The sequence below is a fragment of the Delphinapterus leucas genome, chromosome 2 (genome assembly GCF_059928025.1).
Source record: "Delphinapterus leucas isolate spDelLeu-1000000601 "Yukka" chromosome 2, BTC_Dleu_Yukka2, whole genome shotgun sequence".
Taxonomy (NCBI): domain Eukaryota; kingdom Metazoa; phylum Chordata; class Mammalia; order Artiodactyla; family Monodontidae; genus Delphinapterus; species Delphinapterus leucas.
The window spans coordinates 143,047,821-143,070,146 of NC_143130.1; the positions used below are offsets into that span (position 1 = coordinate 143,047,821).

Here is a 22,326-nt window from a genome sequence, read left to right on the forward strand (position 1 = left end):
TTTTGTGTATGCTGTTAGGAAGTGTTCTAATTTTATTCTTCTACCTGTAGCTGTCCAGTTTTCCCAGCACCAATTATTGAATATGCTGTTCTTCCTCCATTGTATATTCTTGCCTCCTTTATCAAAGATAAGTTGCCCATATGTGTGTGGGTTTATCTCTGGGCTTTCTATCCTATTCCATTGATCTATCTTTCTGTTTTTGTGCCAGTACCATACTGTCTTGATTAATGTAGCTTTGTAATATAGTCTGAAGTCAGGAAGCCTGATTCCTCCAGCTCCATTTTTCTTTCTCAACATTGCTTTGGCTTTTCAGGGTCTTTTGTGTTTCTATACAAATTGTGAAAATTTTTTTCTAGTTCTGTAAAAAATGCCATTGGCTGTTTGATAGGGATTGTATGGAATCTGTAGATTGCCTTGGGTAGTAGAGTCATTTTCACAATGTTGATTCTTCCAATCCAAGAACATGGTATATCTCTCCATCTGTTTATATCATCTTTAATTTCTTTCATCACTGTCTTATAGTTTTCTGCATACAGGTCTTTTGTCCCCTTAGGTGGGTTTATTCCTAGGTATTTTATTCTTTCTGTTGCAGTGGTAAATTTGAGTGTTTCCTTAATTTCTCCTTCAGATTTTTCATCATTAGTGTATAGGAATGTAAGAGATTTCTATGCATTAATTTGTATCCTGCTACTTTACCAAATTCATTGATTAGCTCTAGTAGTTTTCTGGTAGCACCTTCAGGATTCCTGATGTATAGTATCATGTCATCTGCAAACAGTGACATCTTTACTTCTTCTTTTCCCATATTGATTCCTTTATTTCTTTTTCTTCCATGATTGCTGTGGGTAAAACTTCCAAAACTATGTTGAATAATAGTGTGAGAGTGAGCAACCTTGTCTTGTTCCTGATTTTAGTGGAAATGCTTTCAGTTTCTCACCATTGAGAATGATGTTGGCTGTGGGTTTGTCATATATGGCCTTTATTATGTTGAGGTGAGTTGCCCACTTTCTGGAGAGTTTTTATCATAAAGGGGAGAGTTTTTATCATAAAGGGGTTGAGTTTTGCTGAAATCTTTTTCTGCATCTATTGCGATGGTCATATGGTTTTTCTGCTTCAGTTTGTTAATATGGTTTATCACACTGATTGATTTGCATATATTGTAGAATCCTTGCATTCCTGGGATAAACGCCCCTTGATCAGGGTGTATGATCCTTTTAATGTGCTCTTGGATTCTGTTTGCTAGTATTTTGTCGAGAATATTTGCATCTATGTTCATCAGTGATATTGGCCTCTAGTTTTCTTTTTTGGTGACATCTTTGTCTGATTTTGGTATCAGGGTGTTAGTGGCCTCATAGAATGAGTCTGGGAGTGTTCCTTCCTCTGCTATATTTTGGAAGAGTTTGAGAAGGATAGGTGTTAGCTCTTCTCTAAATGTTTGATAGAATTCGCCTGTGAAGCCATCTGGTCCTAGGCTTTTGTTTGTTGGAAGATTTTTAATCACTGTTTCAATTTCAGTGCTTGTGATTGGTCTGTTTATATTTTCTATTTCTTCCTGGTTCAGTCTAGGGAGGTTGTGCTTTTCTACAAATTTGTCCATTTCTTCCAGGTTGTCCATTTTATTGGCATAGAGTTGCTTGTAGTAATCTCTCATTATTCTTTGTATTTCTGCAATGTCAGTTGTTACTTACTGATTTGAATCTTCTCCTTTTTTTTCTGGCTAATGGCTTACCAATATTGTTTATCTTCTCAAAGAACCAGCTTTTAGTTTTATTGAATTTTGCTATCGTTTCCTTCATTTTCTTTTTCATTTATTTCTGATCTGATCTTTATGATTTCTTTCCTTCTGTTAACTTTGGGGTTTTTTTGTTCTTATTTCTCTAATTGCTTTAGGTGTAAGGTTAGGTTATTTATCAGAGATTTTTCTTATTTCTTGAGGTAGGATTTTATTGCTATAAACTTCCCTCTTAGAACTGCTTTTGCTGCATCCCATAGGTTTTGGGTCATCATGTTTTCATTGTCCTTTGTTTCTAGGTATTTTTTGATTTCCTCTTTGATTTCTTCAGTGATCTCTTGGTTATTTAGTAGTGTATTGTTTACCCTCCATGTGTTTGTATTTTTTACAGGTTTTTTTCTGTAATTGATATCTAGTCTCATACGTTGTGGTCAGAAAAGATACGTGATAAGATTTCAATTTTCTTAAATTTACCAAGGCTTGATTTGCGATCCAAGATATTATCTATCCTGGAGAATGTTCCATGAGAACTTGATGTTGTTTTTGGATGGAATGCCCTATAAATATCAGTTAAGTCCATCATGTTTAATGTTTCATTTAAAGCTTGTGTTTCCTTATTTATTTTCATTTTGGATGATCTGTCCATTGGTGAAAGTGGGGTGTTAAAGTCCCCTACTATGATTGTGTTACTCTTGATTTCTCCTATTATGGCTTTCAGCATTTCCCTTATGTATTGAGCTGTCCCTATGTTGGGTGCATAAATGTTTACAATTTTATATCTTCTTCTTGGATTGATCCCTTGATCATTATGTAGTGTCTTTCTTTGTGTCTTGTAATAGCCTTTATTTTAAGGTCCATTTTGTCTGATATGAGAATTGCTACTCCAGGTTTCTTTTGATTTCCATTTGCATGGAATCTCCTTTTCCATCCACTCATTTTCAGTTTTTATGTATCCCTAGGTCTGATGTGGGTCTCGTAAACAGCATATATATGGGCCTTGTTTTTGTATCCATTCAGCCAGTCTTCATCTTTTGGTTGGAGCATTTAATCCATTTACATTTAAGGTAGTTATCAATATGTATGTTCGTATTACCATTTTCTTAATTGTTTTGGGTTTGTTATTGTAGGTCTTTTCCTTCTCTTGTGTTTCTTGCCTAGAGAAGTTCCTTTATCATTTGTTGTAAAGCTGGTTGGTGATGCTGAATTCTGTTAGCTTTTGCTTGTCTGTAAAGGTTTTAATTTCTCCATTGAATCTGAATGAGATCCTTGCTGGGTAATCTTGGTTGTAGGTTTTTCCCCTTCATCACTTTAAATATGTCCTGCCACTCCCTTCTGGCTTGCAGAGTTTCTGCTGAACAATCAGCTGTTAATCTTATGGGGATTCCCTTGTTGCTATTCCCTAGCTGCTTTTGATATTTTGTCTTTGTATTTAATTTTTTATAGTTTGATTACTATTTGTCTCGGTATGTTTCTCCTTGGATTTATCCTGTATGGGACTCTCTGTGCTTCCTGGACTTGATTCATTATTTCCTTTCCCATATTAGGGAAGTTTTCAAATATAATCTCTTCAAATATTTTCTCAGGCCCTTTTATTTCTCTTCTTCTTCTGGTACCACTATAATTCAAATGTTAGTGTGTTTAATGTTGTCCCAGAGGTCTCTTAGACTGTCCTCAATTCTTTTCATTCTTTTTTGTTTATTCTGCTCTGTGGTAGTTATTTCCAGTATTTTATCTTCCAGGTCTCTTATTCATTCTTCTGCCTCAGTTATTCTGCTATTGATTCCTTCTAGAGAATTTTTAATTTCATTTATTGTGTTGCTCATCATTGTTTGTTTGCTGTTTAGTTCTTCTAGTCCTTGTTAAACGTTCCTTGTATTTTCTCCATTCTATTTCCAAGAGTTTGGATCAGCTTTACTATCATCGCTCTGAATTCTTTTTCAGGTAGGCCACCTATTTCCTCTTCATTTCTTTGGTTTGGTAAGTTTTTACCTTGCTCCTTCATCGTCTGTGTATTTCTCTGTCTTCTCATTTTGCTTAACTTACTATGTTTGGGGTCTCCTTTTCACAGGCTGTATGTTTGTAGTTCCCATTGTTTTTGGTGTTTGCCCCCAGTGGGTAAGGTTCATTCAGTGGGTTGTGTAGGTTTCCTGGTGGAGGGGACTGGTGCCTGTGTTCTGGTGGATGAGGCTGGGTCTCGTCTTTCTGCTGGGCAGGACTGCACCTGGTGGTGTGTTTCGGGGTGTCTGTGAACTTAGTATGATTTTAGGCAGCCTCTCTGCTAATGGGTGGGGTTGTGTTCCTGTCTTGCTAGTTGTTTAGCATGGGGTGTCCAGCACTAAAGCTTGCTGGTTGTTGAGTGGAGCTGGGTCTTATCGTTGAGATGCAGATACCTGGGAGAGCTCTCGCCAACTGGTATTTCGTGGGGCCGGGAGGTCTCTGGTGGACCAATGTCCTGAATTCGGCTCTCCCACCTCAGAGACTCAGGCCTGACAGCCGGCCGGAGCACCAAGACCCTGTCAGCCACACGGCTGGAGAAGATGGGCTATGAGTTGGGTGTCAGCCACTGCCCTGTGTAGCTCTGTCTCAGCTGTCTCCAAAGGTCCCCCAGATACATTGGGTTATTCCCCCATTCCTCAGAACTTGCACATGCCAGTCTGGGATTTGTATATATCCTCCTGATACTCTTCACTGAAATACCTTGCCTTCATGGTGGTGAGAGATATGCTAATAGTGTTGGTTCTCTTCAGTTGAGAGACTGGGACAGTGAAAGCCTTCATGTGGCCAAGTCAGGAGCAGCTGGCCAACGGTCCCAAAGTGATAACATGTCAGATTCCAGAGGCATTCTGCAGCTCCCGAGCAGTAGTCCCAAGCAGCTGCTCCCTCAGGGGCAGCACTCTGACCAGGGACCTCTGTGGGACCCTCAAACGAGGATTTCTGCCAGCCCTAGAGCCTGACTTTCCCACCCAGGCAAGGAGCTGAGAAGAGCATCTTCTAGCCCCATCTCACCAGTGCAGCGGACACCTCCCTTTCAAGACTTTTAATTGTAGTAACTGCAACGGGCACAGGGCACACTTCTAAGCATTGAGGGAAGGTATAAAGAAGAAGATTTTTTTTTCTTTAAGAAGCTTCATGTCTACATCCTTGGAGAATTCTGCACTGATCTCAGTACTCCTGTGGGGCTTTTCCACACGGATCACTGTGCAAAGGAGAAACAAAGAGACAGACCACACGCAATGATGAGACTACATTGTGTCCTGCCTTAGGAACAGCACAAGGCCAAACCCTGAAGTTCTGAGAGCAGTGATAATTTTCTGTGAGGACCGTGGACCATGAAAGAGCACCGCCCCCAACAACTAATAGTAACATTTCTTTTAGTTCTACAAGTGCTTATATGTAAACCAGGTATCTAGTACATGTCTGAGGGACACTTTGAGGCAAATAAAAACTTGATGTGGAGTCAGAACTCTGGCTTTGAAAACTTTCTCTGATACTTTCTAGTTATGTGAGCTTAGAAAAGGCTTTTAGTCGCCTACAGCCTGTGGCCTTGACTCTCTAATGGGGTCATTGGGGGCATTATACATGAAAGTAACTAGGACTTTATCTGACAAATGGTAGATAATTCTACTTATCTATCTATCCATCCATATACAACATACGAAATAGTGAGAATCTTGGTTCTATATCAAAGTCAATTTGAGTGAAACAGTAAAAACAGGTGCAAAAGCACAATAGATGTAATTCTGTATAAGCCACAGATATCCTGTCAAAGCATAGAAAGGAGGCTGAGTGAGGAGGATGCAGTTGCTGGTATTGAACTTTGGTCCCTGTGTCATGTTCAGTATAAACTCTCTAAATTGCCAACCGCACTTGTATCTAAATAAGTTGGGTGAATGTAACAACCTAAATGGGAAAATGTATAACTGAATCACTTTGCTGTATGCCTGAAACTATCACAACACTGTTAATCAACTCTACTCCCATATAAAATAAAAAGTTTAAGTAAATAAATAAAGTTGGGTGAAAGTCCTAAACTAACTCAACAACTAGGAGCCTCTCTACTGCTTTAACATTAACTTTGGGAACTTATCTTATAGCTCTGAATCATAAATCAGAAAGAATGCTGAAACAGTATTTAACTTCCAGTTGGTGTAACAGAGATCTCATATTTTCACTGAAAGTAGAAATGTCAAATGGTACTGCTTTCTTGAGAATTTCAGATTAAATTAGGGCTATTACATAGCCCATAAGTTGAGGTTTTTAAAAAATATATTTTATTTCCTGAATTGGGAGGTAGGGCAGGAGAGGGTGTGTGTGGTATGTGTTTGCCTTTATGGTTGACAGGGAAGTAAAATCACTCTAGCTGCTAGCCATGCCTGAACAAATTTTTACCTTTTCTGATTTTCTCTATAAAGAAGGTTAAAAAACCTGGAACTTCACTAGAAACTTGGTGTCAATGTGCGTTACTAATAGTTATGGCTCCTCAATAAGTTCTAGGATCTACACTTGACTACTGGGAAAATTAATAGTAAATAGAAAGCATCTCAAGTTTTGTATAACCGATTATACTTTTCAAAGCACTCTCACCAGGCTGCACAAAGAATAAAGTACCCACTAGCAAAAGAAAGGAAGAAGAGCAAGGCTCCTGGCAACCCCACCAGCACAGAAGTGTCTTTATCTGTTGCTGATGTGCTGAAAGGAAGCTCTCCTCCCTGCCCTCTGTCCTCTCAGACCCTGTCCTTTAGAGAGTTTAATGGTGATTGTTGGATGTCTTGCTTTAGTCCTCCTTTTTTTCCTTAGGCAGGCAGGGAGTCACAAAGCCTGCAGCTCAAGGTCACCTGCAGAGTGTTTCTTCTGCTCCCCCTGCTTAGAGCCCAGTGGAAAACTACAGGCAACAGCAGATGAATGGGCAGCAGTGAAAGAACCAGGATTCTGAAAATCTTCTCTCTTCTCTCTTTGCCCGAGTTGTTAAGATTTGGGGGAGTGGTGTTAGGAGTGAAGAGCGTGGAAATTTAAAGAAGGTATGAAAAAGCTGAAATTCTTCCATCTCCCTAAGCCCAGGAATTGTTCTTGGCACTCTTGCCAATCAGTAAATTAAATAGCTCAAGGTCATTAGCATAAGCATTTCAACAGAATCTTGCTGTTGTTGTTACAATAGGACATTCACAGATGTGGAAGACAGCAAACCCTAAGATCCATACTTTGGGTGTAGCTGTATTTGGTCGGTTTGGTCATCATATCATACCCAGAAGCAATGTTTGTTGATGGGTTGAATGATTCCAGGTGACAAGATGCTAGCACTACTCTACCAGCAACTGACCATATTGAACACTGTTATTTATAAAGCATGACAGACATACATTTCCCCTTTTTATTGGAATAGTCCCAGTGAATTTTAAGAACTAAGGAAGGTATCCTCCCCAAACACACACACATATATACATACACACACATTTAAAGACTTAATTTTAAGTACCAGAAAACAGTAGAATCAGGTGAGATGGAAAGTAGTGTTTATTGCACCCCCATGGACTCACAGGAGACTAGAGGCCCAGAAGTTCCAGTTCCTGCTCCTCACACAGTAATCTGGGGTGGTCAGCAACTAGCCAATCTTTCTGTGTCTTCTTGAACTCTTTCGCGACTTGCAGCCTTAGCCAGATACAACAAACTTGATCTATTAAGTTCTGATTCTAAAACTCTTAGGTATACAGAGAGTATCATGATTGTAGGATACTAAATGATTAATATCAAAGGGAGAGTACACCTTTTCTGAGCTACCTTTTTTAATTTAAGAAAATTGAAATTAAGGACACACAGCTTTAAGTCAATAGCACAGTTGGACAACTGTCATTTCAGCAGCACTCAGAGATGAGACTAGCAACATTTTAGTAGCATTAGCTGAAATGTGTTTGTGTGTGTGTGTGTGTACGTGTGCTTGTGCTCATTGTGGAAAACCCACACAGCGATGTGATATAGTGGAACAGACACTGGACTTGGAATCAAGACAACTGAATTTTAATCCTAGCTCCTATTTAATTGCAATAACGATACATATAACTTTGGAGAATCGCTTACCCTCTCCAATCCTTGGTTTCTTAATTTCTTAAAGTAGGTGTGGTGCCGATTCATTTCCAACGTCCCTTCCAGCTGTAAAATGTCAGTTCTGGTTTTCTCACATTGGGCACATCTTTATTTAATCCAATTAAAGCACATTATGCTTATTTACCTAGAATAAGCAAAATGGATCTGACTTGTTTTCAACCATCTTATAGAAAGCAAAACCCTCCTTGCTGGTTGGGAGTAGAAGCATACTAACATAAGAAGATTGAGAATTGGAAGGTTCATACATGCTCTGTTCTTCACCACACCGTCAGGAGAAAACATCCCCTAGGACAAAAATTTCTCTCTCATCCTCCTCTTAATCTCTTATAAATCCATTATATGGTTTATCACATTTTGAAAATAAGTATCTTTCTCAATTAAGTTATTACCACCAAACTTACATGGAGAGATTGTAATATATTTCTGAGTGTGTGTGTGTGTAAGGAAAGAAGGAAAAAAGGGGGAAAGAGTGGAGGAAGCGTTAACTACTGACATTTTGCGTAGAAAGTATGACACTACTTTGATATTCATTTAGTTGTGTGTGATCATCATATATCCTTGGCTCCTGTATAAATGAGAGCAGACTCTAGAACCTCCACCCCCTATAAATACACCCGAATGCAACCATAGCAAAGACAAAGCTTTATTTAGTTGTCTCTCAATCAAAAATGTTACATTGCACAAAAAAACAATAGATACCAGTAACTCTTCAGTGATGTCCAAAAATGCACCTCTTAAACTGTGTTTCTTCAACTAGAAAAAAAATTGCATTCTCCTATAACAGCCTTTCTTTATTATATATTCAACCCTTACCTTTTAATGACTCAAGGGTTAGTGGCAGAACCATTAATGAATGTTTTGAAAAAATGAAAGTACTCTATTGTTCCATGTACATTCTTCCCCTATGCTTCTAAATTTCACAGACTGGGATAAACCTATAATGTTAGGAAAATAATAACATTTTTGATAGATTGATAGAATGAAGAAATATTAGAGAAATCCCATTTAAAAATAAAATTTTCTCCAAAATTCCATCCAGATTTTATTTTCCATCTTTCATGGAACAGAGATATCTTCTAATTCCAACAAACTTACTGCTGGGGTTTAAAATTTCAACTTCATATATATGACTCTAATTTTATTACTTACACTGTCAGTACAATTTATCAGAGGAAAAGTATTATAGAAGTTTAAAATAACATTTTAAACTAATATATCAAAGACTGTTTTCTCTGAACCCACTGCGCTTCATGTGTTTGTAATGGGGAGCTTTTCATTTACTAAACTAAATTCAAAACAATAATTTTCAACAAAGACTCAATTCAAACAAGTTCCATAAAATGCACATTTTATTCTGTATCATGAAAAAATATTCACATTTAAATAAATTGTGGAAAAAAACCCAAAGTTAATCCTCCCTGATGAAATACAGTTTATTGTGCTGAAACCCAGAATTCTTCTGGGTTAGAAACTTCCACCTGCCAATTCAATTTTTTTTAAATGATTGTGTCTTGAGAACAAATCTTAAGTAAAGCGATAATCACCACAAACTTCCCAGACACAATCAAATTTTGATCACAAGTATTCCAGAATTGACCCTGAAGTCACAAAGTTAAAAACATTTTCACACATTCTCTCAGCAATCAGGTGATGTCAACAGTACATAAAAAATTTCTATATTACACATTGCAATACCTTTGTTTAAGTAGAAAAAATGATTTGCTAAACATGAATTAAATTTTGAAAAGAGCAAACTAGTACTGCTTAGCATAAGGTATTAAAAACATCACATGAAGTTTTTGCATTATTCCCTTGGCCAATACATAAATCAATTGTTTCCAGTGAATTAACCCTTACAGATAGAGGCATTTTTAATACCCCAATTTCCCACCAATATGGTTGCAGTGGCAGAAACATTTACAAACTTTCAAAAATAAATTCCCATTGTAATATTAGTGTTATAGTCAGGAATTTACAGTATAGTATACAAAATGCTGCAACTAATGTAAACAATGTCACTAGAGCATAGAATAAAAAGAAATCTATAGTTCTTAATATATCATAAATATGCACATTTTACTTTGTGTTGTCTGAGTACCAAGCACTTCTAGGAATCATTGCTTTTCCCATAAACAACAGTGGATGTGTAGGGTAGAAATGGGTCTAAATTGGTTTCCAATTTCAATGTGGTAACAATCATATTGTTCATAATATAAAATGCATGTTTTATCTCTCTTTAACTGTGAATTGGATCTAAGGAGGAAGATGACTGCTCAATGGAAGACACCAGTGCTGCCAATAAGATGGAAGTGAACAAGACATTTATACCATCTTTGAAAAAGAACACTGAGAATCATAACATGAAAACATTGCTGCACAGATCAAAAACCTATCCTTGCCACGATTTTCCTAAATCTGAAAGATTTTAAATAATCTTGATTTTAAATAAAAGTACATTTGGCTTTTGTATAAACTGACAATGCATGGCTGTGACATAATATACCATTATTAAAGACCCAGGTCTATCAAAATGTCTTTGACATGAAATTCAAAATGAATCATTATTGTGATTTTGCATAGTTTGCTAGCTATTCTTCCTGTTTGCTCAATCATGGCCTCATCAGGAATCTTTCCCATCATACTTTGGTTGGAAAAAATTGAAGAGCAAATGAGGGATCCATGACACCAACACCTCTGTGACTTACAATAATCTTTATGTTGTTTTAATCACAAAGTCCAACTTCCCAATAGAGAGTCTGACCATGGAGGGAAGAGGTTAAATTCATGTCATCAAAGACGATTTAGCAGAGAAGGCGGATAAAATATTTGGCAGTGAAATACTTAATTTGGTTGCTATGAATACCCAATCTGGTTTATTCAGGCATCAATGTAGATATTTTGGCCTTGATTGGTCTGGTCATTCAACAGTTAGTAAATATGCATGAAGGAGAGAGTGGTCAGATCCTCTTGACTTTACTCCATGAAGATAGAGCCCAACCAGCCGAATGTTTATGGGCCTGGGCTTCTAGGTAAGAACTAGAAGTTCTAAACTCAGTTGATGGGGGAGCACTCATTTATATATGTATTAAAGCTCCAGTATTTGACAAACTTTGACACTGCTTCCTAACGTTTCATTAAAGTCTTAACTATGGTGTTGACAATGTGTTATCTCTAAATAAATAAATAAATATTTAAGAGCATCACACAGAGAAAACACATTAAGAGAAAGTAACAGCTATACCTAACCCTCTTTTTTATTTTCCTCAGTTATAATTCTGGCCCAACTGTACTTTTAGGTCAATTGTTCTTTGAACAAATGCATTTAGATGTAGCACAAGTCATGACCATACTTAAATAGTAACACAGTGATAATGTAAAAGCCAGGGATGAAAGTGAGCTAACTATAAAAGCTTTATACAGTGTCACTGGGGTCCTCCCCAGTTGTTCTGAAAAAGGTAGAATGGTCTTTTCCATGGTTATCTCTTGCTGTATTGTCATCAAAGTGAAAACAAGATGGTTTGGGCTGAGGATCCCAGAGTATACTGTAATACCTTGTATTTTCTCCTTATCTCAAAACATTATCTTAAAAAAATCTCAACGGATAGAATAAATCACATTAAGAATATTAACATTTTTTTCATTAGAGAAAATTATTTAAACTCTCTGAAGTAAATATACATACAAGAGGCTCATTAAATTTGGAAATAATACAAATTGCTATTCTAAGCTGAAACAGTTCATTTGGATAATGCATTTAATAGTAGTTTGGCCAAGAAGCCAACAGTGGTACAATTAAAAAAAAAATTAAAAGATCTGCATAATCTACTTAAAATTCAGTGGGTCGAAAATAAATTTTAGAAATAAAATATTTCCATAGTCTCACCCAAACCCCAATATTAAAAATTAAGAGAGATTATAGAAAAAAACCTGAATGTTTCTTGCTTTTCTTGACTATCATGCATTACCTCTTTGGGTTAAAATTCAGTTGGAAAAGGAAATGTTAATACCAGTGACCACAACTTGCCTCTTACTTACAACCACATTTGGTGACTTACCTCTACTGGTAAGTTGTTGGGAGAAATAAAGGAAGATCTTATTACTGGGATAGGGTACCTTGTGCTTGCAATAGTTATGACTTCAACCTCTGTCATTTATTCTAACCTATTATGAAAAATAAAAATTTATACTTATATAATAGAGTGAAATTTTAAAAAATTATTTTAAATTCAGGAAACTTTAAAAGTACATGTCTTGAAATATCTGAAATTTGTGGTTGGGCTAGATAGCCCTTGCAAATGTCAGTATTTTATAAAGTGAAGTTTTCTCTCCAGGGTCTGCCTGCCTGTGTTAGAATCTCAATAGCTATGCTATTCTGACAAGTTCCCTCATCTATTCCCCAGCCATATATATATATATATTTTTTTTTCCATGACTAATGGAAGATCCAGACTTAGCCAATCCTTCTCATTGAGAAGGCTGCACATACTTACACAGAGCAGTCAATAAATGTAAAGCAATGTACACCAGTAAAGCTAAGGGAAGACAAAAAAAAAATTCTATATAAACTCACCAAAGTTGATCTGACTGCACCCATAAGCATTGCCAGTGACCATGCTTAGCTCTCCATGCACTAAACTGCGACCTCCATTATGCTCTTCTTTGTAGATCTGTTCCAAACGTGAAAATGCAAATCCTGATTTGGACTCCTGTGAACTCATGCAGTCTGGCACCACTGTCCTACTTAAAACCTGACTCTGTTTTTGTTCTGATCGTGTAGTCCCACATGTATCACCTCTTGATATGTTTTCCTAGACCAAGATAAGAAGAATATTTCCTATAATGTCAAATTAATCTATATCAACATTCTAAATAATAATAAATGTCATGCCACACCTGTAAGAGTTTTTATTATCTAAGCTGCTAACAACATTTAGGCTGTTAAGTACAAAGTTTACGCTGAGAGCAAGTTGACTGAAAATATTTATTTACATATGCAAATACATATGTAATATGACTGTGAGTTGGAATGCCAAGGGTCCATCACAGCAGATAAAAATATAAACGTTACTGACCACTTAGCAAATAACTCATAAGGATTATAACGCATAGTAAAAAGTCATGGTCAATGATGACCAATCCCCTTAAACCCCCTCTAATACTTCTTGAAAGTCTCAGGCATTTATAACTAGTCTTCCTTTAACTTGAGAAATTGTGTCTGTTTTCAAAATAATGCCTAATTCCTAATTTGTAATAACAATTTTAAAATTCTGATTTGATGGAAAGATTAGAAAACCCAGTAAGAGATCTAAATATCTCTTGTAGTACATTAAAATTTCCCCTTTGTTTCTACATGCTCTTGTTATTTTCTTTACTCAAAGGGTCATGGCAAATGTAGTGACTGCAGGTTTGACTGTATCTCTTAGTTTACAAGACTGTCTTTGCAGAACAAACAATTGTTAACAAAATGAATCTCATGTGTGAAAATAAATTTTTACATGCTATTAAGTGGCTTCCTTGAGTCACCAATATTACTAATTACAAATTATAACTTTTTAAAATTAAAACACTCTCATTAGGATACAACATGAGTGGTTTTCTAATGTAATTCAAATGATTTCCCTTTTTTAAAACTGTTTTTTTCCAGTTCAAGATACACACTGAAAAAATGATTAGTCATTGGAAAGGATTCTTTCATAGTTAAAATTTTGTTATAAGAACATCTACCTATGTGTAGCCATTATCTTGAGAAAGTCATGATTATTTTCATACTAAAGTTGAGGATGAGCTATACCTTGAATATTCACCAAGTTGTTTACTTTTTCTCACAAAATTGAGAATTTCTGCTGAGCAGTATGATTAGGTAGAATAAGAAAAATCATAATATTTACATATGCCTTTTTCTCTTATTTCTCTCTTCCTTCCTAAAAGTTCTTCATTCTTTCCATGTTTATTTGATTAGTAGCTCTATATTCCCAGATAATTTTCAAGTCTTATACTTACATGCCACTGGCCAATAATTATTTAGCTACTTATGCCTTTCCCCACCAACCTCTGACCAGAGAAGTCTTCTCTAAAACCTAGAAGAATATTTAGAAAGTGCATCTTGGCTAGTCTGCTATGAATGAAAAAAAAATAATTTGTCTTAATGTTATTTTCATCTGAGAGGAAGATGATTTTCCACTGACCTAATATCATCTTGGTGAAAGAAGGGAGCAGTTCTTACCTTCGTTGTATTATTTATCAGTAGGGAAACTGAAGCCCCAGATACACCAAAAAAGAGTTAACTTGCCCAAAGTTACAGTGCGATTGTGGCAAAGCTAGATGCAGAATCCAAGACAGAGCTCAGATATTCATCCTAGGCTTGAATTCTAGTTTTCCAAAAAGTTGTTCTTTCTTCTCTCCCTTTCCGTCTAGACCACAAGAGAAATACACTTATCATAACAAAGTATGAAATACAACATTCACGTGATTACAAATATCCTTAAAGTTATCCATGTATGATATGTACATTCTAGACAAATTTTCCTATTACCTACATAAAATTTTGGAAGAGATAGAGATCTTAAAAGAGAGTGGAATTTATTAGGGATATGACAAATAATTTCACTAGTATCAGCCACTGCACACTTCAAAAACAGTCACTGTTCTGAAGACTAATTTTTTTTAAAAAAAGGTTTCTAAAAGAATTTAGTTATTTAAAATAGAACAGCAAATGGGTCAGATCTCACAGGTGAACCAAATCTCCTTAAATTTAAGGATGGACGCTCCGGTTTTCATTTGGGCTCCAATAAGATTAACTTTCAAAATGCAGTTTAATTAGTGGTCATAATTAATATTCTTAAAGTGCTGGGTACTCCTGGAGTATATATTTGTTCTTAGGAGCAAGTTAAAATCCCAAATTTTCTAATTCTCTTGTTCTGATCTACATAATTTTTTTAACTGAATACTTAGGACACTCATACTTCTATACTTAATGTAAGATGAAACCAGTGTCATAATAAAAATTTTCCATTTTAACAATGAACTATGTGTCTCTATTCAACGTCTATGCCTGGACCATTCTAAGGACTATTTATGTCAATGTGGGACACGAGCAGCTTTGGCATTGTCATCTGCCTTTCATGTTCCTATTTGCCTTTTATCATAAGCTCCTCTATTTACTAGATCACATTTAGTGCAATAATATCCTAATACAGACTGATAAAACTTGTCGTTATGATATGCAGCTCACATTTCCGTTTTTGTTTGACTTCTGTTATCACAGTACATTACAACCACCTGTCCAGGGTACAGCATCTGATCTTATACATTATCATAGAAAAATACTGAAGGTGTATAAGTTGCTTTGGAAAATGTTCAAATTTTAAACACATATCTATTTACTCCTATTATTCCATTGTTCAGAAAGATAATAGTACAAAATTTTACTCTGGATGCACTGAGAGCATCTATACAGTACAAGAATAAAACATGCAGTCATCTGGTCCCCCCAAAGAGAATCTACTGTCTCTGTGCTGGTTGAGGCAACACAGAACATGATTGTATCATTATTGCACGTATTAAAGCAAGTGCTCACCCCTCATTCAAATCTGAGTAAGTTTGACTGGAAAGAGTTGTGGAATCTGGAAACCTAAAAGACTACTCTATATATACAATGTTTGCTGAACACATGCATTCCTGCTGAAAACAGTAGAGTGCATTCAGCACTTCATCATATCATGCACACAGGAACAGAGGTGGCTGGAAAAGAATACTGTGATAACTGCACCATAAATAAGCAACCGATACTCTTCCCTTTTTTGTGACAACCTGAAGTAGTTCTAAAGTAGTTTCCTCTATATATGAACATCAATATTGTAGGTCAATTAGATGAAGCTCTGAGTCAATGTCAGAGCACAGCAGATATTAGCAACACTAATAAGCAAAGGCATGGATCACAAGTACAAACCGCCCTGCTGTTTCACAGTCACTCACACCTTTACACCAACTGTTATTTCTGAAGCACATGGCTAAAGTTAAACTAACCATTTCTGTACTCAGATTATTTTTACCACGCACTTTGAAAGCTTAGCCAAGCTTGTCTCATACATGGTTAAATAGAAAATACCCTGAAATTCAATAAATATCTGAAGTCAAGAAGAAGGTACCATCCTCATCATAAAAGCAACAGAGTCTCAATTTCAATGTTGATTTCTTACACCATAGTTACCTCACTGTCTTGTGCCTATGGTAGGTAGATATTGTAGCATAGCATGGAGAAGTGTTCCCCTGAAAACTTCCATTTTGAGAAATGGAAGCTATGGGCACAAAGAAAGGAAAATGGAACCCATGCACATAACATCTGTTCTGAGACTCCTAGATTAAAGAGGCACATCTTGTGGGCATGTGAAGAACCTCTAATAGAAGTTCTAAAATATCAACTGTTTTTATAAAATACTTTGTTTTTCACTTCTCCAGTCTGATGGTCGTAACTTGTTTTTCAGTTCTGTTGTTTTTGTTTGGGGATCCTCAGAGATAGTTTAAAAAGCTCATAAAAATGGCTACAACACATCAAAATATCTCCTTTCATTTTGCTATCATCTTGTGTATGCTAACATATATGTACAGATGGTCATATATGTAATAATATACAAATTACTGCTATATATTTTCAACTTGATGCAAACATTAACTACCCTGCTCCTGCTGTTAACTGTCATGCATGCACCAATTTAAAAGTATGCCTCTCTGATCAACTTTATAAAGTAAACTTTAGTCAAAAGAAATAAAGTTTTCTAGGTTCTCACAAATGAGTGTGCATTTTATTCTCAATATACAGCATTTAAGAGTCTAGCTATACACAGCCTTTTGTTACTTTTTTTTTTGGTTGATAATAGGCACTTTCTAAGAAGAGAATTTGTGGCCCAAAAGACTCTGAAATTCAGTCTTTAGTACCCCCCTTTCATGAGCGGATCTGTCCGAGCTGTGGTAGTCTATTGTATCAACTCAGCAGAAGTCCAGCAGTAGAACTGTGTGCAAAAAAAGCTTTAGAAAATTGTAACCAGAATAAAATTATAGAAAAGCAGTTGTCTGAGTTGAGCAACTTAACGTCTACTATTTAGTTTTCTTTGTTTTCTAACCACATTTCATGTATTACCTCTATAAGCAGTTAAGAATCAGGTGTGAACAATTCTGTACCCATGTTTCATTCTTTCTAAGTCACAAATAAGCTACAGAAACTTGTCTATTTATATTCTTTTTTATTTTATATCATTCTAGTTTAATTTTTGATATGATTACTTAAATGTATTTTGTTTACTTGTTTCTTTGCTAAGAGCCTTTAACTTCACCCTTGAACAAGTCTTCAAAAAACAAAGTTAGAACATTCATCACCTTTGGAAAATCACCATCTCTAACATGAGTTGTTAAAAGGCCCTTTTACCCTGTGATGCAGTATTTCTATAATATACACTATATTAATAGTTTCATATTTATGGGGTTGATAAAAATCAGCTTATAAGATGGTGGCTGTTATTTAAGACAGAGGGAGTAGGGATATCCTTACATAAGAGTTTATGATTACTATCTAAGTATAATGTTAAAAAAAGGAGAGGTATAGTTGAGCAAAAATGCAATTCATGCACAAACCCCATAGCAATAAGTTCTCAGCATCCCACACAGCTATCTGACTGAGGCAACAAAACAGTCATTTAAATGGAGCAAACACTGCCTATTGGGGAAAATAACCTAACACTAAGTTACAGAAAAATATCCTATGGAAAGGGATCACAAAATGGCACTAACATTCTAAAATGCTGAATGCTTCCCTGGCATTAATTTATAATTTTAACTTAACAGAAGAGTGAGGAAATGACAGCTCAATACAGTCGGCCTGAGATCAAATTTGTCATCGCAACATTGGCAGGTTGGACCCTGATTCTTTAACTATTACATTGCCTTGGTTAACAAAAATCATACCTTTTAAAAGTATAGAGATTATAAATAAATGTAAAGTGTACATGCAGTCAACTGCATAATATACAAGCGATATCTATGTTTTTAATAATTATCTTCTTTGGCAGGCCAGAATCCAGCTGGACATGCAATATTTACATATCAAAATCCATATTGTGTTCATCATATTGAAAGCAAGTGAAAATATATGTATATACTGTATATACACACATATGTATATAGATGTATATACTGTTTTTAATATATTAACAAATATATATATATATATATATATATATATATTAAAAGTGGATTTCATCTTTGTCAGATTCAGGTGACTCAGGCCTTGAAACACTAAAAATATCCTGACATGGTATTTGGGGAGGTACTTGGAGCGGCATTTGGGATTTGGGAGAAGAGGTCGGGGGCACACTTTTTTCTGAAAGTATTTTTAAAATTTCTGCCACCTGCTTCTCCAGGGCAGTCATTCTGCAGCTTAGCAGCTGAATGTCCTCTTTGAGTTCGTGTTTGACTTCCTGCAGTGTGGTCTGTAAGGCCTGCTCAGGGATGGGATAAAAGGGGTGCTTGGCATCAGCCTGGATGGGGCTATGCTCTAGTGGACTTCGCGCCTCCCCAGCCTTATCCAAAAGAAGGTCACTTTTTGTAATCCCACTGTCACAAGAATCTGTTTTTCTTAGTGGATTTTTGGTGACGCTGTTCTCTGAATCACTGCCCTTGGGGTCCTCGGAGAGTAGCCCCATTGACTCAGCTTTAGTGACATTATTCCAGTCTTCCTTCTTCTCCTCATGGGCTCCCATATTATTCTTGAGTCGCAGCCACCCTTTCCCATTTCCATTCTTCATTCTTATGGGGCTGTTGACTTTGAGACATTTGGGGTCAGCACCACCACTGGGCTTGAGTTCCATGGCATCACGGTTGTTTTGTTTGAGGGACTCGCTGGCTTTCACATAGGCCAGAGATGTCTGAATGGGCGTAATCTGTGACACGGTGACCACACTGGTGCCAGTGATGGAGGCTCCGTTCTGTAAGGAGCGGCTTTCTACCTGCAGCTGGTTCCGCTCAGGGTCACTCTGCGTTGACCCCTGATTCCGCAGCTCCTTCTGCTGTTTGAACTTCTGGAAGAGCTTTCTTACCGGGTGGTCCACGGGTATGCTGAGGGTGACCTCATTCTTTTGCCTGAGGCGCTCCTCCTCTTCTTTCTTCACATCACTGATTTTGCGGAAAATGATCTGTGGAGGGGGAGAGAGATAAAAAACATGATTATAAAAACAGTAGGCATAGAGGGAACTTACCTCAACATAATGAAGGCCATATATGACAAACCCACAGTCAACAGCATTCTCAATAGTGAAAAACTGAAACCACTTCCAGTAAGATTAGGGACAAGACAAGGTTGCCCACTCTCACCACTATTATTCAACATAGTTTTGGAAGTTTTAGGCACAGCAATCAGAGAAGAAAAAAAAATAAAAGGAATCCAAATAGGAAAAGAAGAAGTAAAGCTGTCACTGTTTGCAGATGACATGATACTATACATAGAGAATCCTAGAGATGCTACCAGAAAAATACTAGAGCTAATCAATGAATTTGGTAAAGTAGCAGGATACAAAATTAATGTACAGAAATCTCTTGCATTCCTATACACTAATGATGAGAAATCTGAAAGAGAAATTCAGGAATCATTCTCATTTACCATTGCAACAAAAAGAATAAAATACCTAGGAATAAACCTACCTAAGGAAGCAAAAGACCTGTACTCAGAAAACTATAAGACACTGATGAAAGAAATTAAAGATGATACAAACAGATGGAGAGATATACCATGTTCTTGGATTGGAAGAATCAACATTGTGAAAATGACACTACTACCCAAAGCAATCTACAGATTCAATGCAATCCCTATCAAACTACCAATGGCATTTTTCACAGAACTAGAACAAGAAAATTCACAATTTGTATGGAAACACAAAAGACCCCGAATAGCCAAAGCAGTCTTGAGAACGAAAAACAGAGCTGGAGGAATCAGGCTTCCTGACTTCATACAATACTACAAAGCTACAGTAATCAAGACAGTATGGTACTGGCACAAAAACAGAAATATAGATCAATGGAACAGGATAGAAAGCCCAGAGATAAATCCACGCACATATGGTCACCTTATCTTTAATAAAAGAGGCAAGAATGTACAGTGGAGAAAAGACAGTCTCTTCAGTAAGTGGTGCTGGGAAAACTGGACAGCTACACGTAAAAGAATGAAATTAGAACACTCCCTAACACCATACACAAAAATAAACTCAAAATGGATTAAAGATCTAAATGTAAGGCCAGATACTATAAAACTCGTAGAGGAAAACAGAGGAAGAACACTCTACGACATAAATCACAGCAAGATTCTTTTTGATACCCCTCCTAGAGAAATGGAAATAAAAACAAAAATAAACAAGTGGGACCTAATGAAAGTTAAAAGCTTTTGCACAGCAAAGGAAAGCATCAATAAGACGAAAAGACAACCCTCAGAATCAGAGAAAATATTTGCAAATGAAGCAACGGACAAAGGATTAATCTCCATGATATACAAGCAGCTCATGCAGCTCAATATCAAAAAAACCAAAAAACCCAATCCAAAAATGGGCAGAAGACCTAAATAGACATTTCTCCAAAGAAGAGATATAGATTGCCAACAAATACATGAAAGAATGCTCAACATCACTAATCATTAGAGAAATGCACGTCAAAGCTACAATGAGGTATCACCTCACACCAGTCAGAATGGCCATCATCAAAAAATCTACAAACAATAAATGCTGGAGAGGGTGTGGAGAAAAGGGAACCCTCTTGCACTGTTGATGGGAATGTAAATTGATACAGCCACTATGGAGAACAATATGGAGGTTCCTTAAAAAACTAAAAATAGAACTACCATATGACCCAGCAATCCACTATTGGACATATACCCTGAGAAAACCATAATTCAAAAAGAGTCATGTACCACAGTGTTCATTGCAGCACTATTTAGAACAGCCAGGACATGGAAGCTACCTAAGTGTCCATTGAAAGATGAATGGATAAAGAAGATGTGGTACATATATAGAATGGAATATTACTCAGCCATAAAAAGAAACAAAACTGAGTTATTTGTAATGAGGTGGATGAACCTAGAGTCTGTCACACAGAGTGAAGTAAGTCAGAAAGAGAAAAACAAATACCGTATGCTAATACATATATATGGAAACTAAAAAAAAACAAAAAAGGTTCTGAAGAACCTTCGGGCAGGACAGGAATAAAGATGCAGATATAGAGAATGGACTTGAGGACACGGAGAGGGGGAAGGGTAAGCTGGGATGAAGTGAGAGAGTGGCATGGACATAGATACACTACCAAATGTAAAATAGATAGCTAGTGGGAAGCAGCCGCATAGCACAGGGACATCAGCTCGGTGCTTTGTGACCACCTAGAGGTGTGGGATAGGGAGGGTGGGAGGGAGACGCAAGAGGGAGGAGATATGAGGATATATGTATATGTATAGCTGATTCACTTTGTTATACAGCAGAAACTAACACACCATTGTAGAGCAATTATACTCCAATAAAGATGTTAAAAAAATAATAAAAATAATAAAATTATCTTATTGAAAATAAATAAATAATAAAAACATATGACTTTATACTTGTGTGACAAGATACCAGTTGTACTTTGTTTTATAAAGAAAACCCTTGAAGATAGGGTAAGATCATTTCTAAAGGGAAAAATATTTCAATGCCAGTTAACAGATGCAATACACTTAAAATTCAATGTAGAAACACTGATGAAGCTTGCTTAGCTTACTTAGTTCCACTTCCTTGCATATCAGAGAAGGAGTATAGTAAAGAGACAACTGAACAGAGCTATTTGCTTTCATGTTCATGTTCCCATTTCATAGAAAATATATAAATATATAAATGTAAACATTTATGTTAGTATATATATACATGTGTGTATACTTTTATGTGTAAGAAAACATTCATCTCTTAATTTTCCTTGCAGTTCATCACTATTTTTTGTAAGGTTTTCTTTTGAATCATATAGATATGATCCAAAGCCATTTTTAATGCCATCCGCTGTTTAGAGGCCAAACAGTGAGAGTTCTAGGCTATAAAACTACTGAAAACTTAAACAGTTTACCAACATAGCACCTGGGTTGGGTGGGAGGAGGGATTAAATTTATTTATGTGGCTCCAGAGGGCAGAACAAGGATTTATACTTAGAAGTTTCTGGAAGGTAAATACCAAGTCAGTATACAAATTTCATTTCCAACTACTACCTATTAATTGAATAAATTGCCTTGAAAACTCATGAAACTCACACCACTGAAATAGCCAAACAGAAACACGAATGTTGTCTGTGTAATACTTTCACTGAGGAGGAGGTTGGACTCTTCAAATTCCAATATTCTTTAAAATTCAAATATAAAATTAAATACATAGTACATGTAGCATTAGATGACTATTCACAAATAAGTAAGCATAAATTTTATTAAAAATATATTTTGAAAAGAATACTGG

At 36.3% G+C, this 22,326-nt stretch overlaps 1 protein-coding gene across 1 annotated transcript in view; it reads right to left on the bottom strand.

Moving 5' to 3' along the window:
- Positions 1-22,326, bottom strand: part of KCNH5 (potassium voltage-gated channel subfamily H member 5) — a 160,297-nt gene that overhangs the window by 75,031 nt on the left and 62,940 nt on the right. The window contains exons 3-4 of the mRNA XM_022570758.2: positions 18,154-19,014; positions 12,402-12,639 (exon numbers count right to left, since the gene is read on the bottom strand). Of these exons, the coding sequence (XP_022426466.2) occupies positions 12,402-12,639; positions 18,154-19,014 (1,099 nt within the window). The remainder of the gene's footprint in view (positions 1-12,401; positions 12,640-18,153; positions 19,015-22,326) is intronic.